The following is a 22,756-nucleotide window of genomic DNA, read 5'->3' as shown; positions in this document are numbered from 1 at the left end:
CATTTACAATTATTTAGTCGCACGAGTGCACCTATACATGTATATGTGTGTAAATATGTGTGTGCACACACACACAGAACTTGGCTTTGTGAGTGTAATCATGTATACATGTGCGCACACACGTTTGTTATTTCATTCCCTTAATTGACAACTCAGAAGTCTAAAGTTACTTGGGGACTATCTTGCTTCTTACAGAGTTTATTTAAGTCCCATAGAGGAAGGTACATCAATGATATAAACTAAATTGTTCCTCACAAATGAGAAAGACATGTTTAAACCATTTCAGTCACAATATGAGCCATATTTTGTTTCTTTCATGGGTTGCACATGTAAATTTCTTGTAATGAGAAATTTTGTTGGAATGCTTTAAAATCAGACAGATACAGTTTGCAGCCCAGCACTTAAACATGGAGAGATGGTGTGTTTTTTCTTTGCTAACTTCGTTTTATTGCTCATTGCTGACTTCCTTTTTTAGGAATCGAGTGTCAGGATGGGGGGATGGAAAACATTTGTCTGGTTTCTAGTGTTTTCCTGGTATTCTGGTGTCCCCCTATTCTGCGGATGGGATTTAATCATTTCTATGTCCATTATGTGGAAGGTCCAGGCACACTAGCACCTTTGACAAAGCAGGTGTTGAGGAAGTAATTGATGAAATGATCAGTGAGTTGTCTGGAGGACTCTTGGTGACAATGCAGTGCTTTTCTCCTTCCCACGGAAAGTCTCATCTTCTTGGAAGAGCTTATTCCAATCCTGGACACGTCTCCAGCTCATGAGTGTGAACTACCAGTAGGGTCACTGCAAAAAGCCAGACCTGCTCAAGAAGTCACGGTCCCCCTGTCCCAAGTTCTGCCTAGCTTCTGGGGCTACAGGTTAGAGTTATTGTCATACTTTTAGAGTCTAAAAAAAAAACTCATCCTGTGGGTGATGAATTAAATACTTGGCCTCTGAAGGCAATATGATTTGGTGAACACTGTCCACACCCAGAAAGAACAGTAGGTTTGGGGTCTAAAACCAGTAACGGCATCCAGGAGATGTTAAGTCTGAATGCTGGCTCTCTCCTTACTAAGAAAGACCTTGGCAAATCATTTAGCCTGTTTGAGCCTCAAGCTCCTTATCTATAAAATAAGAACAAAAGGTATCAGTTCTGCTCACTTTATGGCGTTGGTGTAAGGATTGCCACACACAAAAGAGTGTATGGGTGAAATGTTTTGGAAACTAAAGCCTTATGTAGATCTATGTCCTTATTTTCATTCAGGTCTCCAAGGGGCTACTATTACCTCCCTAGAGAAGTTTGCCCTGACCACTCTATCCCAAAATGACTATTTATTGCAGTTTTATTTTATTCTCAACACATTACCGTCTGCGGCGGTCTTATTTATTTGCTGCACGCTTTATCTCAATCTCCTGCAACCAACATGTGAAAACAAGGACAAGAACCTTGTCTGCTCACTTACTCTACCCACAAAGCCTTCTCCGGTTCTCAGCCCATAGTAAGTGGCCCACAAATATTCTGTTGAGTTGACTGAATGGCAGACTCTGCATTTACTGTTAAGCAACTTGTCCCCTCTCACCCACACGGCCACTCAGTGACTCCCTGGACTCTGAGTGACTCAGGTAAACAGTTGCTTTTCCCTGCTTCATAAGGATTTGTGAAAGGTGAAAAAAATATACCCAAAAAGCTTTTTTTTTTTCCTTAAAACTTTGAGTATTAAGAAAAGTCAGTGGTGTAACATGAAACTCTTATTACATTATATTCAGTGACAGGAGCCACTGGAGAGACGAAAGGACATTTGGCCTCCATTTCTCAGCGTTTTCTGCGTTGTGGGATTTCACGGTACGACTGCTCTCAGCTTCCTGCCTCTGTGAGCATGTCTGCCCCACCTCCTCCAAAGGCAGCAGCACCTGCAGAGTTAGAACAAGCTTACGTCGCAGAGAAATTTCCCACTTTGAGAACAAGATCTATTAAATTTCTCATTACTTGTTACTCCCTGTTTTGATAATTTTTAAACCTTAGCCATTTTCAATAAATTATCTTTCATAGACTTGCTAAATTTATAGTTTCAATAACTGAGTAATACCCCGTTACTCTATGATCCAACTCATATTCTCTTTAATCATTTATTTCCCATTCTCTAACATTTGTATTTTAAATTTCTGCTATAATACAAATGATTAAATTCATGTGACGGTCAATGAACTGCAACCTGCTAAGTATGAATTTACATTTCTTCCTTTGAAGTATATTTTTATCGTATACGTTAGACTATAAATTTGAAGTATATCTAATATTTGCTGTTTCTGAAATGAGTGTTAGAAATGACTGCGGCCAGATCTTAGTTTGAAGTTTTGTAAACGAAGGAAGTGTGAGAGAGTTTTCATTGATCTTTAGCCTGATCTCTTTCGATTGTTCAAAAAGCTTTGTAATACATACCATTAGCATTGTTCCTATCTAACAAAAACTTGAGGCTTCTGTTCTCTTATGCAGAATGAAAATAAAATCCAAGAGAAGCAAGTTTGTTTCTGTGATAAATCGACAATCATTCCTGATGATAAAATACATTTGGGGAAATAAGAATGTTCAATGTGCAATTTCCAAGAATATTCCTAGGAGCTCAGAGAGAATGTACACCCTTCCTTTAGAAAAAGATGGTCTTTGCATGTAAAATTTGATTATCTTTGGCTTAGAAATACCACGTCTCCATGGGGGAGAAGTAGGGGATAACTGAAAGAGGAAGGAGAAGGGTGGAGAGGACATGCAAAATGTTCTTTCAGCTCCTAATAGCGCAAAAACACATCACCAAATAAACAGAAGAGAAAGTGTCAAATCTTTACAAGGACAGAACACGTATTACAACAGCTACTGTTTCACGAATCTTCAGCTCAGACATCTCCTACTGCCATGACAATGAATATGCTCCATCTTATAGGAATAATACATTTATATGATTTATAATCTACCATGTGCACATTTAAAAATATTTTGTAGTCAAGCTTGACTGGTAGAGAGCAATTGCACCTGACTTGTAGTTTTGGGGAAGGATTAACTCCATATGAGGAGACAGTTATTGTTTGGAAAGAAAATTTGGGACCAAACTCCAGTAAGGCCAATGTTCTGTCCCTAGAATCCATAGTAAATTCAGACATAGCAAAGTTATTTTGTCATGTGAGCCTTAGCCGGAGCTCTCCAGGCTGGCAGAAGGTTAGAATCATCTGAAAAGCTTTAAAAATATATATATGGATGCACTCCTCCCATCCCCAAGAGACATAGTGTAATTGCTCTGGGGGTGCGGATGGGGAAAAGAGAGGGGAGGAGCATCGGTATTTTTAAAAGACTGCCCTAGGTGACTACTGTGCGGCAAGATTTGAAAGCCATTATATTTCACAGCGTATTTATTAAAATGCAATGCTCTCCCTAATCTCACTTTAATGAACTAAACACCACCAGGTTTCTTAGATACTGGGAGATCATGGACCTATGCTTGAATTTTGGAAGTGGTCATAATTTCGATAACGATTAATCATTGTTCTGATCCCTGACATTCTCTCTGTCTCTCTCTCTCTTTCTCTCTGTCTCTCTGTCTCCCTGTCTCTCTGTCTCTGTCTCTGTCTCTGTCTCTCTCTCTCTCTCTCTCTCACACACACACACACACACACACACACACACTCCTGTTTGACTTTGTATTACCAACAAAGTTAAGTAAATATTTGCATCCCCATTTGGAGAGCTGTGATCTTTCCCAACTTGGGCAAGGTGAGGGCTGTGCCTGTCACGTCACGGGATTTTCTGTGGGCTTCTACTTGCCGGCAAAAAATAAATGCTTTCCAAGTCCCTGTGAGTCACCAAAATTCAGTGACAATGTGGGGATTTAAAGGTGGATTATGTGTATAATAAGAAAGTCTCAAGGTTAAATTAACAAAGCCTAGCTAGTGACAGCTGTGGGTGTCATCGCCAGTGACAGCTGAAGTGGAATCTGCTGGTTACCAACAGGTGTGGACGAGAGAGCAAATCTAGTGCAGAGAGTCGTGTTTTAGAATATCCACTAGGAGAGCTATTCAATTCTTTTCAAAGACCCTTCTTACTAGTCCTTCAGTGTGCAAATTAACTCCGGCTCTAGATCTAGGTGTAGATGGATTTGCACTGATGCCCTGCCTCGGTGGAGGGGGCAGAATTACCTCGATTTTTCTCAGTTTGGAGGAGGACGCCCTCAGTGGCTCCAGGCTGAACCAAAGGACCTTCCGGGGAACAGCGGGGTCGCGCAGGGTGTTGGCTGCTAACCCTGCTCACTCCGTAAAAACCGCCCGGGGCAGCCACCGCGACAGGTTCGCGAGGACTGGTCCTGGGTCCGCAAGGTTGAATTCTGCATCCTGGGGCTTGCCTGTGCCCTGCCCTACCCGAGGCCAGCCAAAGTGACAGGCTGGTCCCCATCCTGTCCTCGTCGCAGACAATGAGGTCCAGAAGGGCAGAAGCAGGCCAGGGAGAATTGTGACAAGGACGTTGTCACAGGGCCACTTGTCGCGCGCGGGGTAGGGGATGAACAGCTGGCACCGCATCTTGCCAACAGAGGCACTCAACACCACTGCTTAGCTTGTTTTGTGTTTCTTGTTTGTGTTTGTTTGGTGTTTATATGGAACCTGGTCTTCGGCCGCAACTTTCCGGATTTTGTGACGCCCCCACCCCTCTCAGAGGCTGAAGGGAGTGTTATTTAAGATCTGATGGTGTAGTTACCATCCCTGGATGACCATAGGCTCCTCTCAGTGGCCGCCGCAAAGTTACGCGTTTGCACCTATTCTGAAAAGTGGCGGAGAAACCCCCAAACACCTAGGTGGAGAAGAGAGGAGATGCAGGGTGCGGTGGCTGGCGCAGCGTGCGCGCGACGCGGGGCCGCCTTGCTTCCTTCCCGCATTTCTCCCGTGCCGTCGCCTCCAGCAGGGTTCTCCGCTAATGCCAGCCCCGAGCGGCGCGGAAAACCCGCCCCCGCGCCGTGTGCCTGTTTGTCCCACTGCTTTCAAGGATGCAAAGGGTGCCCTGACAAACCCCGCCGCTGTCCGAGGGCGGGGCAGCGCGACCTTGACAAGAAGGAACCGCAGCTTGGAAATACCTCAGGAGTCTTGGGGTTTCAGTGTGTACGTTCCTGGCAGTCGCCTTGCAGGGGCCATGCCTGCGTCCTATCCCAGACCTTCCACCACCGAAGGGCGGTCCAGGTGGGGGAGGTTCGCCACCCGGCTAGGCGCCCCTAGGCTCCTAGGTGACCTCAGGAAGCCCCGACAGAACACGTTCCAAATGCTACAGCGCTGGCCCGCAGGAAGACAGGAGGGAAGCCCTGGATTCTTCCTGTGAATATTCATCAACTTTCTACCACGTGTCCCGCCAAAATTACAGGCGGATGCCAGGAGCTAACTTGTCTCAGTTTCTTCTCGGCATGGAAATACAGGCTAATAAATTCTCCCTGGGAGTAAGAAAAAGGATTGTTTAAAATAAGCAGGTTATAGAGTGAGATTATATCATTGAATGTGTTTTCAAAGAGGACAGAGGCGCAGTAAGATTCCAAACTCTTTTCAATGGAGATAAGATCCCAGAAGCATCTAAGTAATTTTTTGTTGAAATTTGTTTACAAGCAGAACAAGACACGATGAAAGGAAAAGTATTGAGGCAGCTCCTAGACCTCACCCCTTCTGGTTCCGAGCAGAATGGGAGAAGCTAGGGCTGTATAACGTTGTTCCTGGTTTAAATCCAGCTCTGCAGCTTCCCTGGCTGGGTGACTAGGGCAAGTTAATTAACTTCCCTGGGGGCAGTGAAAGTGGACAGGGGTAAAGAAGATCAAATATATGGTGATGGACGGAAATTTGACTTCGGGTGGTAAACACACAATGCAATACACATATGACGTATTATAGAATTGTACACGTAAAAGCTATTTGATTTTATGAACCAATATCACCCCAATAATTGTAATAAAAAATTAACCTCCCTGTGTCCCTTTATCCTCATAGTAACTAGATATAATCTAGTTATAATCTAGTTACTATGAGGATAAATTTATTTATAAATTTAAATTAATAAATAAATTTATTAACTTATTTATTTCTGAGAAATAAATAAGTTAATCTTTGTAAAGTGCCGAGAACAATGCCAGCACCTACAAAGTGATCAATAAATACATGCAATTACTATTAATATTACATAGTATATCATATTATATAACACATTATGTAGTAGTTATATAATATTGTACTATAGTAACCATGAAGTACAATAACATTAAAATAATTATATTATATTAGTATTATATAATTATATAATGGCAATGTGGCAGTATCATTAAGTTCTCTTGTCACTACATAACGGATTTCCCCAGTTCTCCCAAGATAGCCTATTCGAGGTGGGGAATCCAACCATCTGGCCCAAGGAGCACCAGGCCTTCAGCGTTCTCCTGCTGTCAACCCCAGGACATTGGACCTGTCCTCAGTGAAGTCTCCTGGAAAGTGTGGTCTGGATCCTGGGAGGCAGGCTGGAAGAGGTGGTGGAGTGATGGCGAGTCTGTGGTTAGCAGGCAGAGGATGGGGCATCCCTCTCTCTGATCGCCCTGCCCTGGCACTTCCGTAACTGGTACTTTAAGAGAGTTTGTTCCAAGTGTTGAGTTTATTCATACCCCCTCTTTCTCCTATCACCCTGCACTTCTGCAAATCCTCACCTCTATTTCACTTTATTTTAATATAAATGAATCTGAAAACCTTACAATGGCAATATTCTTAAGTCAGTACCAAGCAAGGGTGTATATGACTTATCTGGCACATACTATTGTATTTTCCCTCCTGATGTTCTTTTCTTCCTTTCAATTCCTGAGATCCTGCTATATCTCCCAATATGCGAGTATCTCCTCCACACCCATGTACTCTGGAACAGTGAGATTCAGGTCACTTCTCTCAGTGCAAATGTGTCCTTCAAATCAGAAACAGTCCTTTACTGTTTTATAGTGTGAACCCACCTCGATTGACACCAATTAGAATTCATTTTATCAGAAACATCTTAGTCATGGTGTTTCTTTATTATTTGGTTATTTATTCCTTCCTCTCTAACTCTGTCATCTCTTCCCTCTTGTTTCTCTTCTTCTTCTTCTTCCATTTCCTTCCTTCCATTTTCCTTTTTTTTTTTTTTTTTTTTTTTTTTTTTTTTTTTTTTTTTTTTTTTTTTTTTTCTTTTCCTTCCTTCTCTTCCTTCTTCCTTTCCTTTCTTTCTTTTCTGTTGTTTATAATTCTTTTTGTTTGGAAGTTTTTTGTTCCCGAACTTTTCGACAGGACAATACTTCCTTCTTTTTGATCTCAGAGAGCTTTTTTGACTTCTTCCTCCCAGGGCGACCTGCCACTGTGTTCCTGAATGCCCCAGGGTCTGGCTCCTGCCCTCCTGAGCTATCCGCCCTTGGTGAAACCACACAGTTTGCTCTTCTGAAATTGGGGCTTTCTCACCAATCAGAGCAGTAGAGTACAAGCCCTTCTCCCTCCTTTGGAAGTGTGACCTCGTTCTGAGGGACCAGAGATTATTCCTTTCTATCGCAGGGGTGATTCTTGTGACCTTGTTGTCATGGGGCAGCCCGAGCTTTCTAACATCCTCAACCTGCTTCGAGATAGAGAACTTAGATCTGGAGGTGGCAGGGGGATTCCCTTTCTACACGAGCCTTCTCACTTCTGCTGCAGCTACAACATTTTCGAGTTTTTTTTTTCTTTTTTCTCTGCCAAGTAGCTCCAAAGTCTTGTAAAGTTTTTGCTTGATCGGTATTTTTTTGTGACTAGTAAGAACCGTTCACTTTGGCCAAGCAGTATTCCTGCAGACTCTTCTGAGGAAACTGTGGCCTCTTTTCAGGCCCCCAAAGCAGGGCTGTCCTGTTGCCCTCACTTCATCTGCTGGGTCCCTTGGTCTTAAATCTCCTCAGAGAGAGATGTTTTCAAAGCCTTAATATTAATAATTTCTGAAGCCTTGTGAAGACCTCCTCTCCTGAATGGCCCCGCTGGTTTCTTTTCCATTTATCTCATAAGACCACCGGCTGGGGAATGGTGACTGCATCTCTAGGATCTTGGGCTTCTCTGGAAAAGTCCTTCTCTCCCCTTCCTCTCGAGGTGTTGGCAGTTGCTGGGAATCACTCAGGAGAAACACGCACCTCTGTCCCCACAGCACGGAGCAGGGTGCTTCTAGCTCACCCAGCATTTTCCCTGCCTGGAAGGAATTTGTTCCTCTTTGGGAAATTGAAGTGACAGGTCCAGGTGAGTGTGAAGGCGCCCAAGCCTGAGCTGAAATTGTGAGCCACAACCACCAGAAGGGAGGACACAGGAAAGTTTCAATCCTCGGACCCCCAACGTTGCCATCTGCCTTACTCCCATAGGCACAACCTCCAGGAAGCTACTTCCAGTTCCTGGGAAGATTCAGTCCCCTGTTACCCCTGCCATAGCCTGAAGGAAGTGTCTTCAGAAAGAGGACAGCTGGAAACGTCCAAGGGATGTCCAGCCCCAGGAGCCACTTCTTCCCAGACAGAGCATACCTGCACATTTGCTGGGCTTCACAGAATGTGCGGTACACAATAGTCGCTCACTGAAATGTTGTTGAATAAATACAGTTTTCTCATGTCCCCTTCCCCCATTACCCTTCTCTTTCCTTCACCAAATGCTCCTTCCTGCCCTGGCTTATCCTCTGAAAGCTGCTAGGCTGAGCCTGCCCAGACTCCCCCCTGGAGGCTGTAACAGACGCGCTGCCCCTGCCCCACCCCACCACCATAGCTACCTCAGCTCCCTATTTTTCCTCCCCTCCAAGTATTTCCAGCCTTTTTCAGAGCAGAGCAGCATCCTACAGCCAATCTCCTGATAGGTTGCATTTACATTCTTTTTAGTTATTTTCTGGAACATCAGGAGGAAAACTTTGGTCTGTTTCAATCACTAGTGTCGTCCCAGCACTTGGAACAGCACTTAGCAGAAGTTACGTGTGGAATGAATGAAAGGCCACGTGTGCTGGCACTGTGGTGGGCCCTATGGGACATGTCCTGAAAAGAGGCTCTGGGGAAGAGAAGATAGAATAAAATAATCAAAACTGCCCCCAGGGAAATGCTTTGAGGTCCAAGTCTGCAGGTGTCTCAGGCCCTGGAGGTGACCAATGAGTAAGGAGCCTGAGTATTTAATAAGAAAGTTTGGAAGTGGTAATGAGTGATTGAATGGGAGAAGGTCCGGCACTGGAGTGTGCCCAGCGCGCACACGAAGGAGGCAGCGACGTCCTAGCGTCGCTGAAGCCAGGACCGTGGTGCTAGCTGGCCACGGCCTCCCGCGCCTCTTGGCTCCGCCAGCGCGGCCCGAAGCAGGTCCTCAGGTACCCAGAGCTGTGTGGCAGGGATTGGCAGCTCCAGGCATGGTGCTCAGGAGAAGACTCAAGATTGCGCGGTGTGACTTTCTGCCTCCGAGGGAGGCTCCGAAAGGCCCGCGAGCCAAGGGTGCCAAAGGGTGCGAGAGCGGGCAGGGCAGTCCTTTAGGGCGGAATCGGCTGGGGGCCGGCACCCGATGCCAGGCTCGCCACAGCATTTATAACTGGGCTGCAAAATCAAGAGAGACAACTCAGAGTAGTGTCCCGCAGGGTCGGATTCTCGCTGTCCCAGCACCGAGAGCCCAGGAAGAATGGCTTGCGTGCTGGCTCCCACCTCTTCCACTACGGCCTCAGAAAACATTGCCCTGCTACGTCTGGGGCCTGGATCGCCTTCCTCTCTCCCCCTTCTTTTTTAATCTGGCAAAATCCCCAACGGGCTCGACTGGAAGACTCACAGCCCCGATGGGCCAGGTTCAAGGCGCGGAGCACAGGACCTGTTGGGATGCTGTAGGACCAGTGGGCGTGAGAGGGACACAGGACAAAAGACTAACCCCGACCAAGTTGGGAAGGGTGGTCGCACGAGACACCCCGCCCCAGGCACTCTCCTGAGGGAGCCCGGCATTCTTCCCTGGAAGGAACCTGAATTTGGCGACCTCCATCTCCAGTCGGCTTTCCCACTGGTGACCTGGACGCTTAGTGTCCGTGTTTTTCTGTCAAGAACTGGAGTCCCGGCCCCCACTCCCACACCTCCTGCGCAGTGCACTCGGGCGCCCGGGGGGAATTGGTCACCTAATCCAATCCTAAGGTCTCCCCCATCCCACCCCCAGGAGTCCTCGGGGGCGACTGGACTGGATCTCTGCTGCCACCCCTCCCCTCCACCTTTGTCATTAAATTAAATCCCCTCAGACTCTCCACTCAGCTGGGATTTGGGCTCCGTAGAATCGATTTTTGTCGGGTTCTTCCTTGGAGCTTGGGATTGTGCACAGCTTATGGGGGCGGGGGGCGGGAGAGGTTAAGGGGCGGGGGAGGAGTGGGGGAGGGCGAGGGGAGGGACAGGAGGGGGGCAGAGGAACCGGGCCTCGGAGTGTGTGCGTACGAGTCTGTGCGTGAGTTCCCGTGTGTATACGGGTGATGAGTGCCCAAATGGGGGAGGTGCGTAAGTGGGGGACATTTCCGGGCCGATGTGGGCTCCGCAAACCGTCGACCCTGCGCGCCGCAGGCCCCGGGCTCCGGCAAGGCCTCCCGGCTGGTTCATCTCCCCCGGCGGGACGTTAACCCGAGCCCAGAAACGTGGACGTCAGGGAGAAAGGCCGGCTTTGCGGCTCCTCCCCAAACGCGCTCCGGGAAGGATCAGGCGCCCCGCGTACTTTCGCTTCGGGCGTGATTGATTTGAACTGCACACTCAGGGCTGCGTAATTAATAAAGATCACGCCCGTTTTGTTGAAACGTCCCTCTTAATTAATGGAGAGGAAGGCGCGAAGGGTGATTTATTCGCATTTGGAAAATTCCCTCGGCGGCGCAGGCTTCGCGGTGGAGGCGGCCACTGGGATCCAGGACTGATTGGCCACCCCTAGGCCGAGGAGTCCTTGCATCAGATAAAAGTGTCCCCCATCCTGTCTCCCACTCCTCGTTGTCTTCAGGACCTACTCCTTGAGATCACTTCCCCACACACACACCTTTTCATCTCCTTCTGCAGCCACCTTAGCTCTAGGCAGGCCTCTCCCTCTCAAAGGACGCTGCGGGAGCTGGAGGGCTCCCCTCCCACAATCTCCACCGCACGCGTCCCGCTGGGCCTCCCTCCGGCCCTCTTATCCTACCCAGAAGGGAGCTCCAGGAGCCCGCATCGTCCATTCCTGGGCTGAGCCACAGGTCTCGTTGGTGATCTGGGGGGAGGGGCAGGCAGCCTACCTCCCGCGGGTGAACGTGTCTGTGGGCGAGTGCGCGAATGTGTGGCTATATATGTCTTTGTGTCTGTGTGCGAATGTGTGTCTGAACCTGCTTGACAGTGTATGTCCTCGTGTGGGTCTTCTGAGTCTGCGTTTTTAAATATCAGTGTGGTGCGTTTTGCTAAAATGCCACCCTCTTTCCCATTTTACAATCCACCTGCTGCAGCCCAGGAAAAAAGTGCCACCTCTATCCTGAGCATGGCCGCAGTAAAACACTCTCGCCTTAGCTGGAGACTCCCCTCCCCACCCCCACCCGTGGGGAAAGCATGTGCTTCCCACCCAGCAGGGGCTGGGGGCGGGAGGTGGGGGAGGCTCCGTGGCCGCGTGGAGGGCCCAAGAGCCTGGAAGCGGCTTCAAAGGTTTCGCTAACGACTTTCGGCCTTTATTTATGCCCCTATTAATACAATATCCATCATGTAGATATCGATCTTTATCCTTTAAACTGATACGCTGGGAATCAATTAGCCATGCAGATTACATTTCCTACATATCCAAATGTTAATCTTTCAGACTCTGGGCCAGTGATATATATTTTTACAGCCAGATAGTATTCGATTTCGTTTAGAAAATGAAAATAGAAAAATGGTTCTCTGAGGCTCATTCCTCTTGGGGCTACTAGTCTTAACCCTTGGCCCAGGCTGAGCTTTGGGGGTTCGGGGGCCGGGATGCCTCTAGTGCGATTTTCCGAGGGAAAAGAAGTGAGGCGGTGGGGGAGACCTGCGTGTAGGGCCATGGAGGACAGCTTTCTGGGACAGGACTCAAGGCCGGCGGCTGGCGCAGGGTCTGCGCTTCTGTCAAATGCTCCCTCCAGCTCCACCACCTCGCTGGCCAGCTCCTTTTGATTATTTTTGGCGTTGGCATTTGTCCGTTTTCATCTTTTCAGAATTTCCCCTTTAAGACCTCCCCATCTCCAAATTTCTACATCAAAATTAATTTCCCAGTCCTCACCCCCAAGCCCAAGGCTAGTTTAAGGTTCATTCCTAGAAAGGGAAATTTTGTTTAAAAGGGTAAATAGGTGTTTCCCATGGGACAAGGGAGATGGAGAGAAAGTCTGAGATCTAAGAAGGGTCCCCTTGACTTCCTTTCCCGTCTTCTCTTTTTCTCCTCCTCCCTCCATCCCTCCCTCACTTGGAAAGGGTGGCGGGGTCGGGAGAGGGCAGACCTCCCCTCCTTTTATCTGTGCACTGTGAGCCCCTAGAGGTCGACTTGGCCGGATGGAGTGGCCAAGAGGCTTGAGTGCACGCAACACTGTCCCTAACACCCTCCTGCAGTCGCCCGCCCCGCGCTCCTCCCGCTGCTGCGTCCACACTCGCTCCCGGCTTGGCCCTTGCAGACCCGGCCTCCTCCACCTCTCCCCACCTGTTGCAATCTCTCCGCTGGGCGCTGTCTCCCCGGCTGCCGTGCGCTTTTAAAACCTGGGAATCTCGGTTCCCGGCCTCACTCACGGCTCTGCCGCCTAAGGCTCTAAGGACTCCGCTGAGCGCGCGTCCAGATTCAGCTAGCGACCCTGGGTTTGAACATTCTTCTCGCAGATTTCTCTCCATGCTTCTTCTGTCACCAGCCCCTCACCCCTTCATGTGACATCCACCCCGGAGAGAAATTTCCCGCGGGGGTTGAAGGGATTCAGGCCAAGCAGCGGTGGCGGCTCCCCCGCGCGGGCTCAGGCGCTGCGGGAGCGTGGAGTCAGAGTGAGACCCAGCCTGAGCCAAGCAAAACGCCTGTTAGCTTCCCCCCACCCCTGTCCACGCCTCTCCTCCCTTGCCCCTACCCCCGGGGCCTCGGGAGCCGAACTCATCGTTGGGACTCTTTTGTGTCCAGACAGCGGCCTCGAACACTCCCAGGCAGGAAGTTCCTGGAGTGGTCATTTGCCTTCTTATTTGCTCCAGACGTCAAGGAAATCCAACAGACCTTCGATCCCGGTTCCCCAACTCTGCTCCGCCCCTGCTCTGATCTCCAGCCTGGCCTGCCCACGTCCTCTCTTCTCCAAGGCCCAGGCTACCTCCGGTAGCGCCCAGCTCTTCCTCCTCCCTGACCCCTCAATCCCCCCACACGCACCCCGCACACTCACATCGCAGACATGTATCGGCGGAGCAGTTACCGAGTTTCTCTTCTGAACTTCAAATCCGCCGGTGGAGTCTGACCAAGTTGGGCAGAACATTTTTTGAAGATGAGAGAGGACTTACTCTAATTTTTTACGAGCCTATTTTCCCCCTGGGGAATTGGGCTCTGGCATCCTGTCTTCTGTCGTTGCGTATATACACGTAGGCGACAAGTCGTCCTGAAATTCATTCTCTCCCTCCCTGCCTGCCTTTCAGCAAATGTTCTTTACCATCTCTCTTTTCTCCCCTCCCTTCTTTTCCCTTTTCTCTTTTTCCTTCGTCTTTCTTTTCTTCCCACAAACCATATGTTCTTTATTGTGAACCCGCTCACGCGTTCTCGGCCCAGTCCTCCAACGGCTGGGGCACCACAGGGACAAAACCCCTGCGGCTGGCCCCACACCACATTTCAGTGTGGCGCCCAGATTCCCATCCAGTTCCTAAATCCTAACTCATCCCGACTGATTTTCCAATGGGAAGAACAGCGGCGCCAAAGCTTTTGATGAATAACTGCGGGGGGCCTAATGACGGTCACTACGCCGGGGCTGCGGTGGGCCGCTGGGTTAATGCGAGCATTCGCCAATTCAGTATCACCGCAGCAGCGCGTGGTCAAGGACTTGGCGTTTTGATTTCCTCCCGCGGGAAAGCCATTCTGCAGACCTGAGGGTTTCGTGGCATTTGCTCAAACTTCAGACTGCATCCTGAGAGTGATGCCGGGATCAGCAGGCAGCCAGGCGCGTCCCCAACAGTCAGCCGGAGCCTGACCTTTCAGATGGGGCAAAAGAAAGGCCTGGGTGGCAGATGCCACCCCCTCCCCCAGGTCAGGGATATTATTTTACATAGATCATAATTACCTCTTAAGGCCTGTGTCCGGCTAGAAATGAGGTCATCTCTCAGAGGCCCGTGAAATCTATGGGCCATGAAACGCTTGTGCCCGGGGCCCACAACTACAGGGGCTGCGCTCTGAAGAGTGTCACGCGGCCCAAGCTGACGCCACTGCCCCGCGATTGGACTGCAGATCCAGGCACTCAAACCGGCGGGAGGGAGAACCTTCAAGCCAAAGGGGCATGGTCCCCCCAGGCTTGCGCAGGCAGCCACTGTCCATTTCACCTGCAGTGCCTCCGAAACTGGGGGCAGAGGAGGCAGCGGCAAGTAATCCCCTCCCTTTTGAAATCAAATTATCCTACTATTGTTCTCAAAGCTCCAGTTTCATTTTGCACGTGCACGGATAGCGCGTGGACAGCAGGGTTCGTTCACAGAAATGTAGAGACTCTCCGGGCTGCGTTCTGGGTAATTTGTGCGCCAGGGGGAAATGCCGCCTCCCCAACCTGGGCTTAGTACTGCAGGGAGGGCGGCCGCCCTCGACGCCCCGCCACAAGGTCACTCCTTTGAGACTTAGCGCTTGTATGCCGGCCAGATTCGGCTCGGGGACTCTGTGGTCCTCAGGCTTCCGTCAGGGAAAGGAGCCTGGGTCCAGACTCCTTTCCAGCTCCAGGGAGTGGGGGGCGGGGTGCCTTTGGTTTCCGGGGAGACTCAGGAAAGATGTAGAAGAGACGCAAGCTCCGGAGATGGGGAAGGAGCATAGAACCTGGCTCTTCGAAACCAGTCTGGGAAACTAGGGACTACCTGCCCTCCCTCGACCTGTTGCGCGTGGCGGTGCCAGGGCTGGCTCTGGGCCTGATCTGGCCTGGCTGAGAGTGAGCGCCACCGGCCAAGATGCCCTGGCCCTCTCGGGGACACCAGCCTCAAGGAATTTGGACTTTCGAGGTCTTTGGAAGTGGCGTGGCGGCCATACCGGCCCAGCTGCTGGAACTCTAAGGGCGCCCTTCCAGCCCCGCTCTGGGTCTCCCGGGTCCCCTGGCTGCTGTCGGGTGGAGAAGGGCTATTGTAATCCTGAGAGCGCTCTTGGCAGGGGAGACCCTGGAGCTGCACACCCCAATGCACACACGCCCTCGTGGCCTCTATTTGCACATTTCTATAGCAAATGGTGGTCGGTTGCGCCTACTGGACCGGCACCCGCGGGCACCTCAGATCTACTTCCACTGGCAGTACCTCCATTCAAAGGTCCTCCTAGCTCTACAGCTTCCGCGAGGACGCGCAAGCCGGGAGAACGAGTCGGCCGCGAGCGCGCCCCTCCACGGATCTGCGGGCTCTGCGGGGAAGAGACGCTGAGCAGGAGAGAGGGGTTCAGCGCCGGGCGGGCTTTGCGATGAGCCTCGGCTCAAAAGCAAGGGAGACTCAGCCCTGATGTTCTTTAACCGCTCACCGCCGGTCCCAGGTTCCTCGTAGCCGCGAATTGAGTCTGCCTTTGCCCTCTTGAAATACGCTTTTGACACCTCCCCCCTCCAACAATTACCGTTGACCCTAGAAAGTGCTCTGTCTGCTCCGCTCAACCTTTTGGAAACAGAAAACTTGGGGGGAAAATCCAGCTTCTGAGTTACAATCCCTGAGAAGGGGCTTAGGAAACAAGGACATAGACTTTAGTGGCCCCTAAGTGTGCAAAAAGGAAATGAGAACGTTTTCCCTTTGACGAATTGAATTATTTTATATAAAACCGGGTTGAACAGGGCTGCATTCTAGTAGCGACTCTCCTTTGCACTATGAGTGCACATGGGGCACTCCCTACCCCTTGGGTGGGCCAGGGGATGTCCAGACGTTTTCTGGGTGTCTCCAGAAACCTGTCTTGGATGCTCCTAGGTCAATCAAGTTTTTCGACGTTGGGCCCAGCCAAAAACTGCCTGCTTTTCCCAGGAACGAGTGGATTTTTACAAGGGCCCACTTGCAGACTGTCGAGCAGCTATACCCCACCCCCACCTTGCCTTCTGAGTCTGCCTTAATTAGGGGGTTGGGAGCCCGAGTTCACGTAAAAGCTGTCAGAGGAGTTGGAGGAAGGGGGAGATGGAGACGGAGGGCTAGAGAACTCCAGCGCAGGAAAAATTCAAAAATCGTAAAAGGAAAGGGGGAACTTGAAGCCCAGAAGTCATTGTTTCCTTTATTTCAAAGGGAAAAACCTGCCCAATTCTCATCCTTTTGATTGATTAAGGCCCTGAATACCTCGCAGGCCCAGAGTGACAGTCCCTGAATAGACTCCAGCGAATAAAGCGCAGTGCAGAGTGCAGGGCTGGCACTGGGGAGTGTAAAGGAGGCGAGTTCGCTGGCACTTACCAAGTTATAAATAAAAGGCTATGCACAATGGTACCTTCACTAAGGACAGACAGTCTTTACAACACTCCTGGCGTCATATCCTGCTGGGGACACTTCAGCTCTTAGCCAAGACTTTGCTCCTTTTATTTTTTTTTTCCAGCAGTTTAGTCTGAATACCATAATAAATTCCTGAGAACAAATGCTGCAGCCGGGCAAAACCTTAACATATAGACGCATCTCTGCCATCGCATTGGGATCTACGCATTGAGATTTAGAGCTAGGGCTTTCTCAGGATGGTATTTTCATTCTAGAGGAGGAGATGGTTTGCTTCCTCCTCCCCTCCCCAGCCTTCAGCTAGGAGTCCTGGGCCTCCCCAGTCTGCCCCTGCCCTTAGACTGAAAACAAAAGAACTGATCTGCACAGCCTGGACTCCTCTTGAGAGGAACCCCACAGGGAGGACCCCTTAACAAACCTAGGCCAAGGGGCAATGACCAGAGGAAGGCAGGCTCGACATGCTGGGGGCTTCCAATGCTTTCCTATTGAAATTGCAGCCATTCCAGTGGCAGTAAGCCAAGAAAAATGAGAGAGAGAGAGAGAGAGAGAGAGAGAGAGAGAGAGAGAGAGAGAGAGAGAGAGAGAGAGAGAGCGGGCAAAAGCACCAGCAGGTAGAAAAAGAGAGACATAGACACCCAGAGAGGAATAGAGTCAGAGTCGGAGAAAGACACAGAGATAACACTGAGCGAGACAGAGACAAAGCGACAGAAAAATAGAAAGCAAACGACAGACACACATAGAGGGACAGAGACAGGGACTCCTCTCTGCTGTCAGCAGCTGTCATCTCCCTCAGGCTCTCTGTCTCCCAGTTTCCACGGGTCTACGCTTCTCTCCCCGGGAAGGGGCACAGAGCGGGTCCCTCTGGGACCGGCCGAGGCCTCCGCACCGCCGACGATGGGAAGAGAAAGTGGCCGCTGTCGCCCAATCAGCGCGTGTCTCCGCCACCCGGGACGGTCTCCCCATCGGCCAATCGCAGCTCAGGGCTCCTGACCAAGCTTTGGGTGAAAGAACTAATAAATGCTCGCGAGCCCGGATCCCCTCACTTGGTGTCACTACGAGAGGAAACTCCGGCCAGCCGCGCTCCCGCCCCCAACCCCTTCCCCGGCTCGTCGCGGCGCTGTGATCCTTCTCCCCAGCGCCCCCAGCCTCTGTGCCACTAGCCCAGCCTCCCACCAAACTTTTTCGCCCTGGGCTCGAGATCCTGGACTCAGGGGCCTCCCAGCCTGCCCCGTTTCCCGGCTTCACCTCGAGCTTCTCCCTGGACTAGGAGCGAGCAGTCCCCCTGCCCTCGGCCTTCCCTCTCTCGCCAGCCTTTTTTAGGGAGGGGCTCTCCACGCTCGGGGGAGTTCCCGAGGGTCACCGGCATCGCGCTCGCCTTTCTGTCTCGCCTCTACCTGGATATAATTTCCAAGAGAAGCTGCCACCAGGATGACCACGCTGGCCGGAGCCGTGCCTAGGATGATGCGGCCGGGCCCAGGGCAGAACTACCCGCGCAGCGGCTTTCCTCTGGAAGGTAAGGGCCTCCGCGGCGCCGGGGCTGCTCCGCCCTCCTTGCGCGCTCTGTGGCCTCCTGCGGCGCGCCCAGAGACCCCCATTCCCTGGCACCCCCCACCCCAGAAGGAAACAGTCGGGGCGAGATCCGCACCCGACTTTCTCTCTGCAAACGAAAACACAGTTCTCTCCGCAAGTTCTTGCAGAGCTAGGCGGCCAGGCCTGCTCCGAGCGGGTCCACTTTCTCCTGTTGTTTTGGAAAAGCCGTGGTGGGGAAGGAATGAACCAGCTTCCGAGCACCAGAGAGCAACGTCCCCGCATTTTGTGCACCCAAAGGCATTATCAAAATTGTCCCGGCTGCACTCACATTTGCTAAACTCTTATTAGTTCTGGAAGAATTTTCTTGCCCCTGCAAAGTTGTGGTGGTGGACACCGCGCGACATCGTGCTTAGGATTTTTAGCATTAATGTGTCATTATTTAGAGTTTCATTCATCTTAAGCGGCATCTTGAAGGTTTCCTCATCCGTTTGGGAAAACTGCCTTTCAGTCACCTTAAGGGTCTGGGAATCCCGGGGACAGGAAGTTTTGCGAGCCCAAACTTTTCTAGACAGTCTGAGAGTTGGGCATCCCAGGGGGGAAGCCGATGTGGGGGCGGGGGGAAGTCCCTGCCCTTCCCTTCGCCCTCGGTCCAGAATAGATTATAATACCCAGAACATGAATGGAGGCCTGCGATCAGACGCGGCTGTGTCTCTGTCCCAAGGTGTAACAGGTGACATGCGCTGCCACCTGCGGCCTTATTTTGGGACCCTCTTTGATCATTGGCTGGTGTCCTCTTAGCTGGAAACTCCAAAGACTGCCAGTTCCTCCATGTCCCTTAGAAAGGGAGCAGCCCCAATTGGACAGGGTTTGATGTGAGCAGAAGGCCAGCGTCCTGGTGAACTTCTGTCTGCCAGGAGGCTGCTTCTTGAGCAAGATACACTTTGTGCCAGCCCCAGGGTTACCCTGGTTCTCTAGAGATGCCACCTCTTGGACCTCAAAGAAAGACAGTTTTTCTGGGGCAAGTTATTTTGCCCTGGTTGTTCCCTTCACACAAGATTATGTGGCCCCGAATTGCTTAATAATTTGAACAAATGTGATTGACAAAGGGTCTGGGGCTGGGAACCGGATGTCGAGCAGTTTTAGTGCTGAGGCTGTAACAGGCGCGTTGGCCCGAAGAGTGCCAAGTTAGGTGGGCCCATCTTTAGCGGGGCTGCTCTCGATTCCCCCTAAATGACTCCCTTTGCCTTTCTTTTCACCTTCTTCTCCCAGTGTCCACTCCCCTCGGCCAGGGGCGCGTCAACCAGCTGGGCGGTGTGTTCATCAACGGCAGGCCGCTACCCAACCACATCCGCCACAAGATCGTGGAGATGGCCCACCACGGGATTCGGCCCTGCGTCATCTCCCGCCAGTTGCGCGTGTCCCACGGCTGCGTATCGAAGATCTTGTGCAGGTACCAGGAGACAGGCTCCATCCGTCCCGGTGCCATCGGTGGCAGCAAGCCCAAGGTGAGCCAGCGCGCAGGGCTCTGGTGGCTTCTGGGCCTGCAGTCGCCAGGTTTAGGGCAGAAGGGGCAGGGGCCAAAGACTGCCATTCGAGGCTTTCCAAAGAGTTATTTTTCAAGTCTGGGAAGAGGTGTGTGCGTCGGTGAAGTGTGTGTTGTGGGTGCGGTGGGTGTGGTGGAACTTGGTTGCTGCCTGAGGGACTCTCCTTGATAAATGCTAATGGAAAACTCTAGCCCTTTTGCAAAGAAGATGGAGCATTTATAAAATGCCCCAATCCTGTAATTCCTCTTCAAACTGTCTTACTAGGCAAACAGTAAGCCCTATGTGCCCACCTGTTGCTGGCTTCTTCCCCAAGTATCTTCCAAGCTCCCTCGCCCACTGCACTACGCTTTCCAAAACTAATCTAAGAAGCAATTTTTTTTAAAAAAATGATTTCTCTCTTAACTCCGGTCCCAAGTCTCCTCCAATCCAAATTTCTTCAAGGAGCTGGGTGGTTTGTTTTCTGTGTAATAAGCTGATGACTGGACTTTAAAAAAGCAGTTCAGTGCTATCCTAGAATTATTTTAGTTCCCTTTAAAAACAGATGAGTGAGAGGGGGTTACATAGGATCTGCCTGTTCTTCTGGATGTGGGGGAAATGCAATACAATTTTCTAGTTGCCACAGGGCAAAATCAAAAGGAGCGTTCTGTAGACTTAAGCCTTCCAAACACCCTGCTTGCAATGCCCTTGCAACCTAAGAATCTCTGGAAACCCTTTTAAGTGGAAAAAAAGAGAGATGGTCTCTGAAATTATCTATATTTGTAATCCACACTAATTTTTAAAAACCTAGACCCTCACCTTTTGCATTTCATTTTGTTCTTCGCTCTAGCTAAAATCTTGTGCTTCTTTGAAGAGGCACAAGTTGCAGATCTAACTTGATGTTTCTGCTCCCCTTTCAAGCACGCTTTTTTTTTTAGTTTCGTTGTGTGTGTGTGTGTGTGTGTGTGTGTTGATTCTGTGTAAGGCATTGCTTTTCTTTATTTCCGAGGATCAGAAAGTGCACCTCTCCCCCAGCAAGTGTTGTGGCTCTTCCATGTTAATCCAGATTGTCCAGGCTTATCTTGGAGAAGGAGGATCCCTAGGCTGCTCCGGGTGGGTGGGACGATTTCTTGTTTGCTCTTAGCGAAAAGCAAACTGCCTCCGAGAGTCGGGGTCTTTTTGCTAACAAGGGGGACCGTCCCAGGGGCTGTTGGAAGAAGCATCTGGCCTGGCCCTGTGGAGTCGGTGGAGCTGCCACATTTGGCTCAGAGGACCGGGTACCAACACCTGCCTGCCTGTTCTCTTAAAGCAGGTGACAACGCCTGACGTGGAGAAGAAAATCGAGGAATACAAAAGAGAGAACCCGGGCATGTTCAGCTGGGAAATTCGAGACAAATTACTCAAGGACGCGGTCTGTGATCGAAACACAGTGCCCTCAGGTACCAGGCCCGTTAACATCTTCCTGAGGCACGGCCAGCGTTCGCTATTACCCGGGCGTGTCGCCGAGCCACAGTCGCCCCCGTGATTGATCTGGGCCCTCGGAAGGCGCCCTCCCCCCACCCCCGGGCTCTGAGATGTTCTCGAACCAGGCGTTCTTGGTGCTTTACGATGGGAGCTGCTTGTCTTGGGGTTGAGACCGCCGTGGAGGTCTTCCCAAAAAGAATTTCTGTCGAGGAAGCAGGGCAGGAAACGCGAGGCGGAGGCCAAGCGTTTATTAATATTGATGTTCCCTTTTAAAGAGAAACAAATGTTTTGGTAACCCCAACCGAAGGGAGATGGGGCCGCGCCTGCCCAGGCTTTGCCGTGTGCAAAAAGGTGGGGAGGCTTCGTAATCGGCCCTCAGTGTTCCAGAGGGTCCCAGGGACCATCCCGCGCCCGCGGCAGCCGGAGGGAGGCGGAGGGAGAAAGAGGGGCGAGCGCGAGGGCGCGCGGGGAGAGTTTGTTTTTAATTAAAAAAAGGAAACTCCCTTTTCTCCCCTGCGAGAACGAGATATTTCAGAGCATGGATTTGTTTACCACACTGGAATCTGGAAAAAATAAATGGGAGAGAATGCATTTTCTTTTTGATTTTTACAGTAGGAAACGATTCTGCAGTTGAAATTTAAATCCTTTATAGCTTCAAAAAACAAACAAAAAAAAAGTTGAATTGCAGGGGACGGGTGTGCTGTGGTTTTTTCCTCCCTAAACGCGAACCGTGGGGCCTAATGTCTTCAGGTGTGTGTATGCGGGGAGAGGGGAGGGGTGCAGGAGGGTTCGTGGGAGAATTCTCTGAGGTGGGAGAGGTAGAGCCTCGTCTATAGAGTCTAGAAGGGAAACGCTTCCTGCTGGGAGAGACGACAGACACGGCAGTTTCCGGCCCTAACTTCGAGGTGTGAGCTTCCCAGGCTTTCGTCTCCCCATTCCTAGATGTTGATTATGGGGTGGGGGATTTGAATGAGAGGCCGAGGGGGCGGTAGAAGGACGAGGAGGCCCCAGGAAGCAGGAGGAGGCACAAGCAGGCTGGGCCGGGCAGCCACTTTTGGGGACGGGCTGGTGGGGGTGGGGGCTCCCTCCAGCCCAGAACTGCAAGTCTCAGTCGTCTGCGCTCTCTCCCTCCACCCGCCTCCAGTGAGTTCCATCAGCCGCATCCTGAGGAGTAAATTCGGGAAAGGCGAAGAGGAGGAGGTGGACCTGGAGAGGAAGGAGGCAGAGGAGAGCGAAAAGAAGGCGAAGCACAGCATCGACGGCATTCTGAGCGAGCGAGGTAAGAGGTGGCGCGCTCCGGGCCCCAGCCGGCGCCCACTGCTGCGCTCTGACGCCGGACACGCGAGGGCGGCCAAGTCCCGGCTCGTGTCAAGGTCCTGCACGCTCATAGCCGCTGCACCCGGGTGAGGGCCTCCGAGTGAGGGACCAGCACGCACTTGCAGTGAAAACAAACACGCGTTCTGGTTACTTTCTCTATAATCTTTCTTCGCACCACCTCGAGTCCCCACCCCCGTCCCAGGAATCTAGAACTAAGAATTGCACTTTGGGTGCCCTCAGACATACGGGACTGGGCGTCTTGGAGCTATTGGGGGATTGGGGACAGTCCGTGAACCTCTAGAGGTTGAAGGAACTTTTGCGCCTTCAAGAAAGGCCGGGATCTCCAAA

The 22,756-nt window shown here is 51.0% G+C and overlaps 1 protein-coding gene across 5 annotated transcripts in view; it reads left to right on the top strand.

The window, feature by feature from the left end:
• Positions 1–17,617: 17,617 nt before the first annotated feature.
• PAX3 (paired box 3) overlaps positions 17,618–22,756 on the top strand; it is an 88,933-nt gene continuing 83,794 nt past the window's right edge. For 4 of the 5 annotated variants that reach the window (XM_039844900.1, XM_039844897.1, XM_039844899.1 and 1 more), the window contains exons 1-4: positions 17,618–18,090; positions 19,377–19,612; positions 20,937–21,066; positions 22,236–22,370. In XM_039844900.1, the coding sequence (XP_039700834.1) occupies positions 18,006–18,090; positions 19,377–19,612; positions 20,937–21,066; positions 22,236–22,370 (586 nt within the window). In that variant the 5' untranslated portion in view covers positions 17,618–18,005. The remainder of the gene's footprint in view (positions 18,091–19,376; positions 19,613–20,936; positions 21,067–22,235; positions 22,371–22,756) is intronic. The other variant, XM_039844898.1, reaches the window with a different exon arrangement.

The sequence above is a fragment of the Pteropus medius genome, unplaced genomic scaffold, assembly GCF_902729225.1.
Source record: "Pteropus medius unplaced genomic scaffold, Ma_sr-lr_union100, whole genome shotgun sequence".
Classification (NCBI taxonomy): Eukaryota; Metazoa; Chordata; class Mammalia; order Chiroptera; family Pteropodidae; genus Pteropus; species Pteropus medius.
Note: the sequence above shows the minus strand (reverse complement) of the source record. Positions and strands in the feature narration are given on the sequence as shown.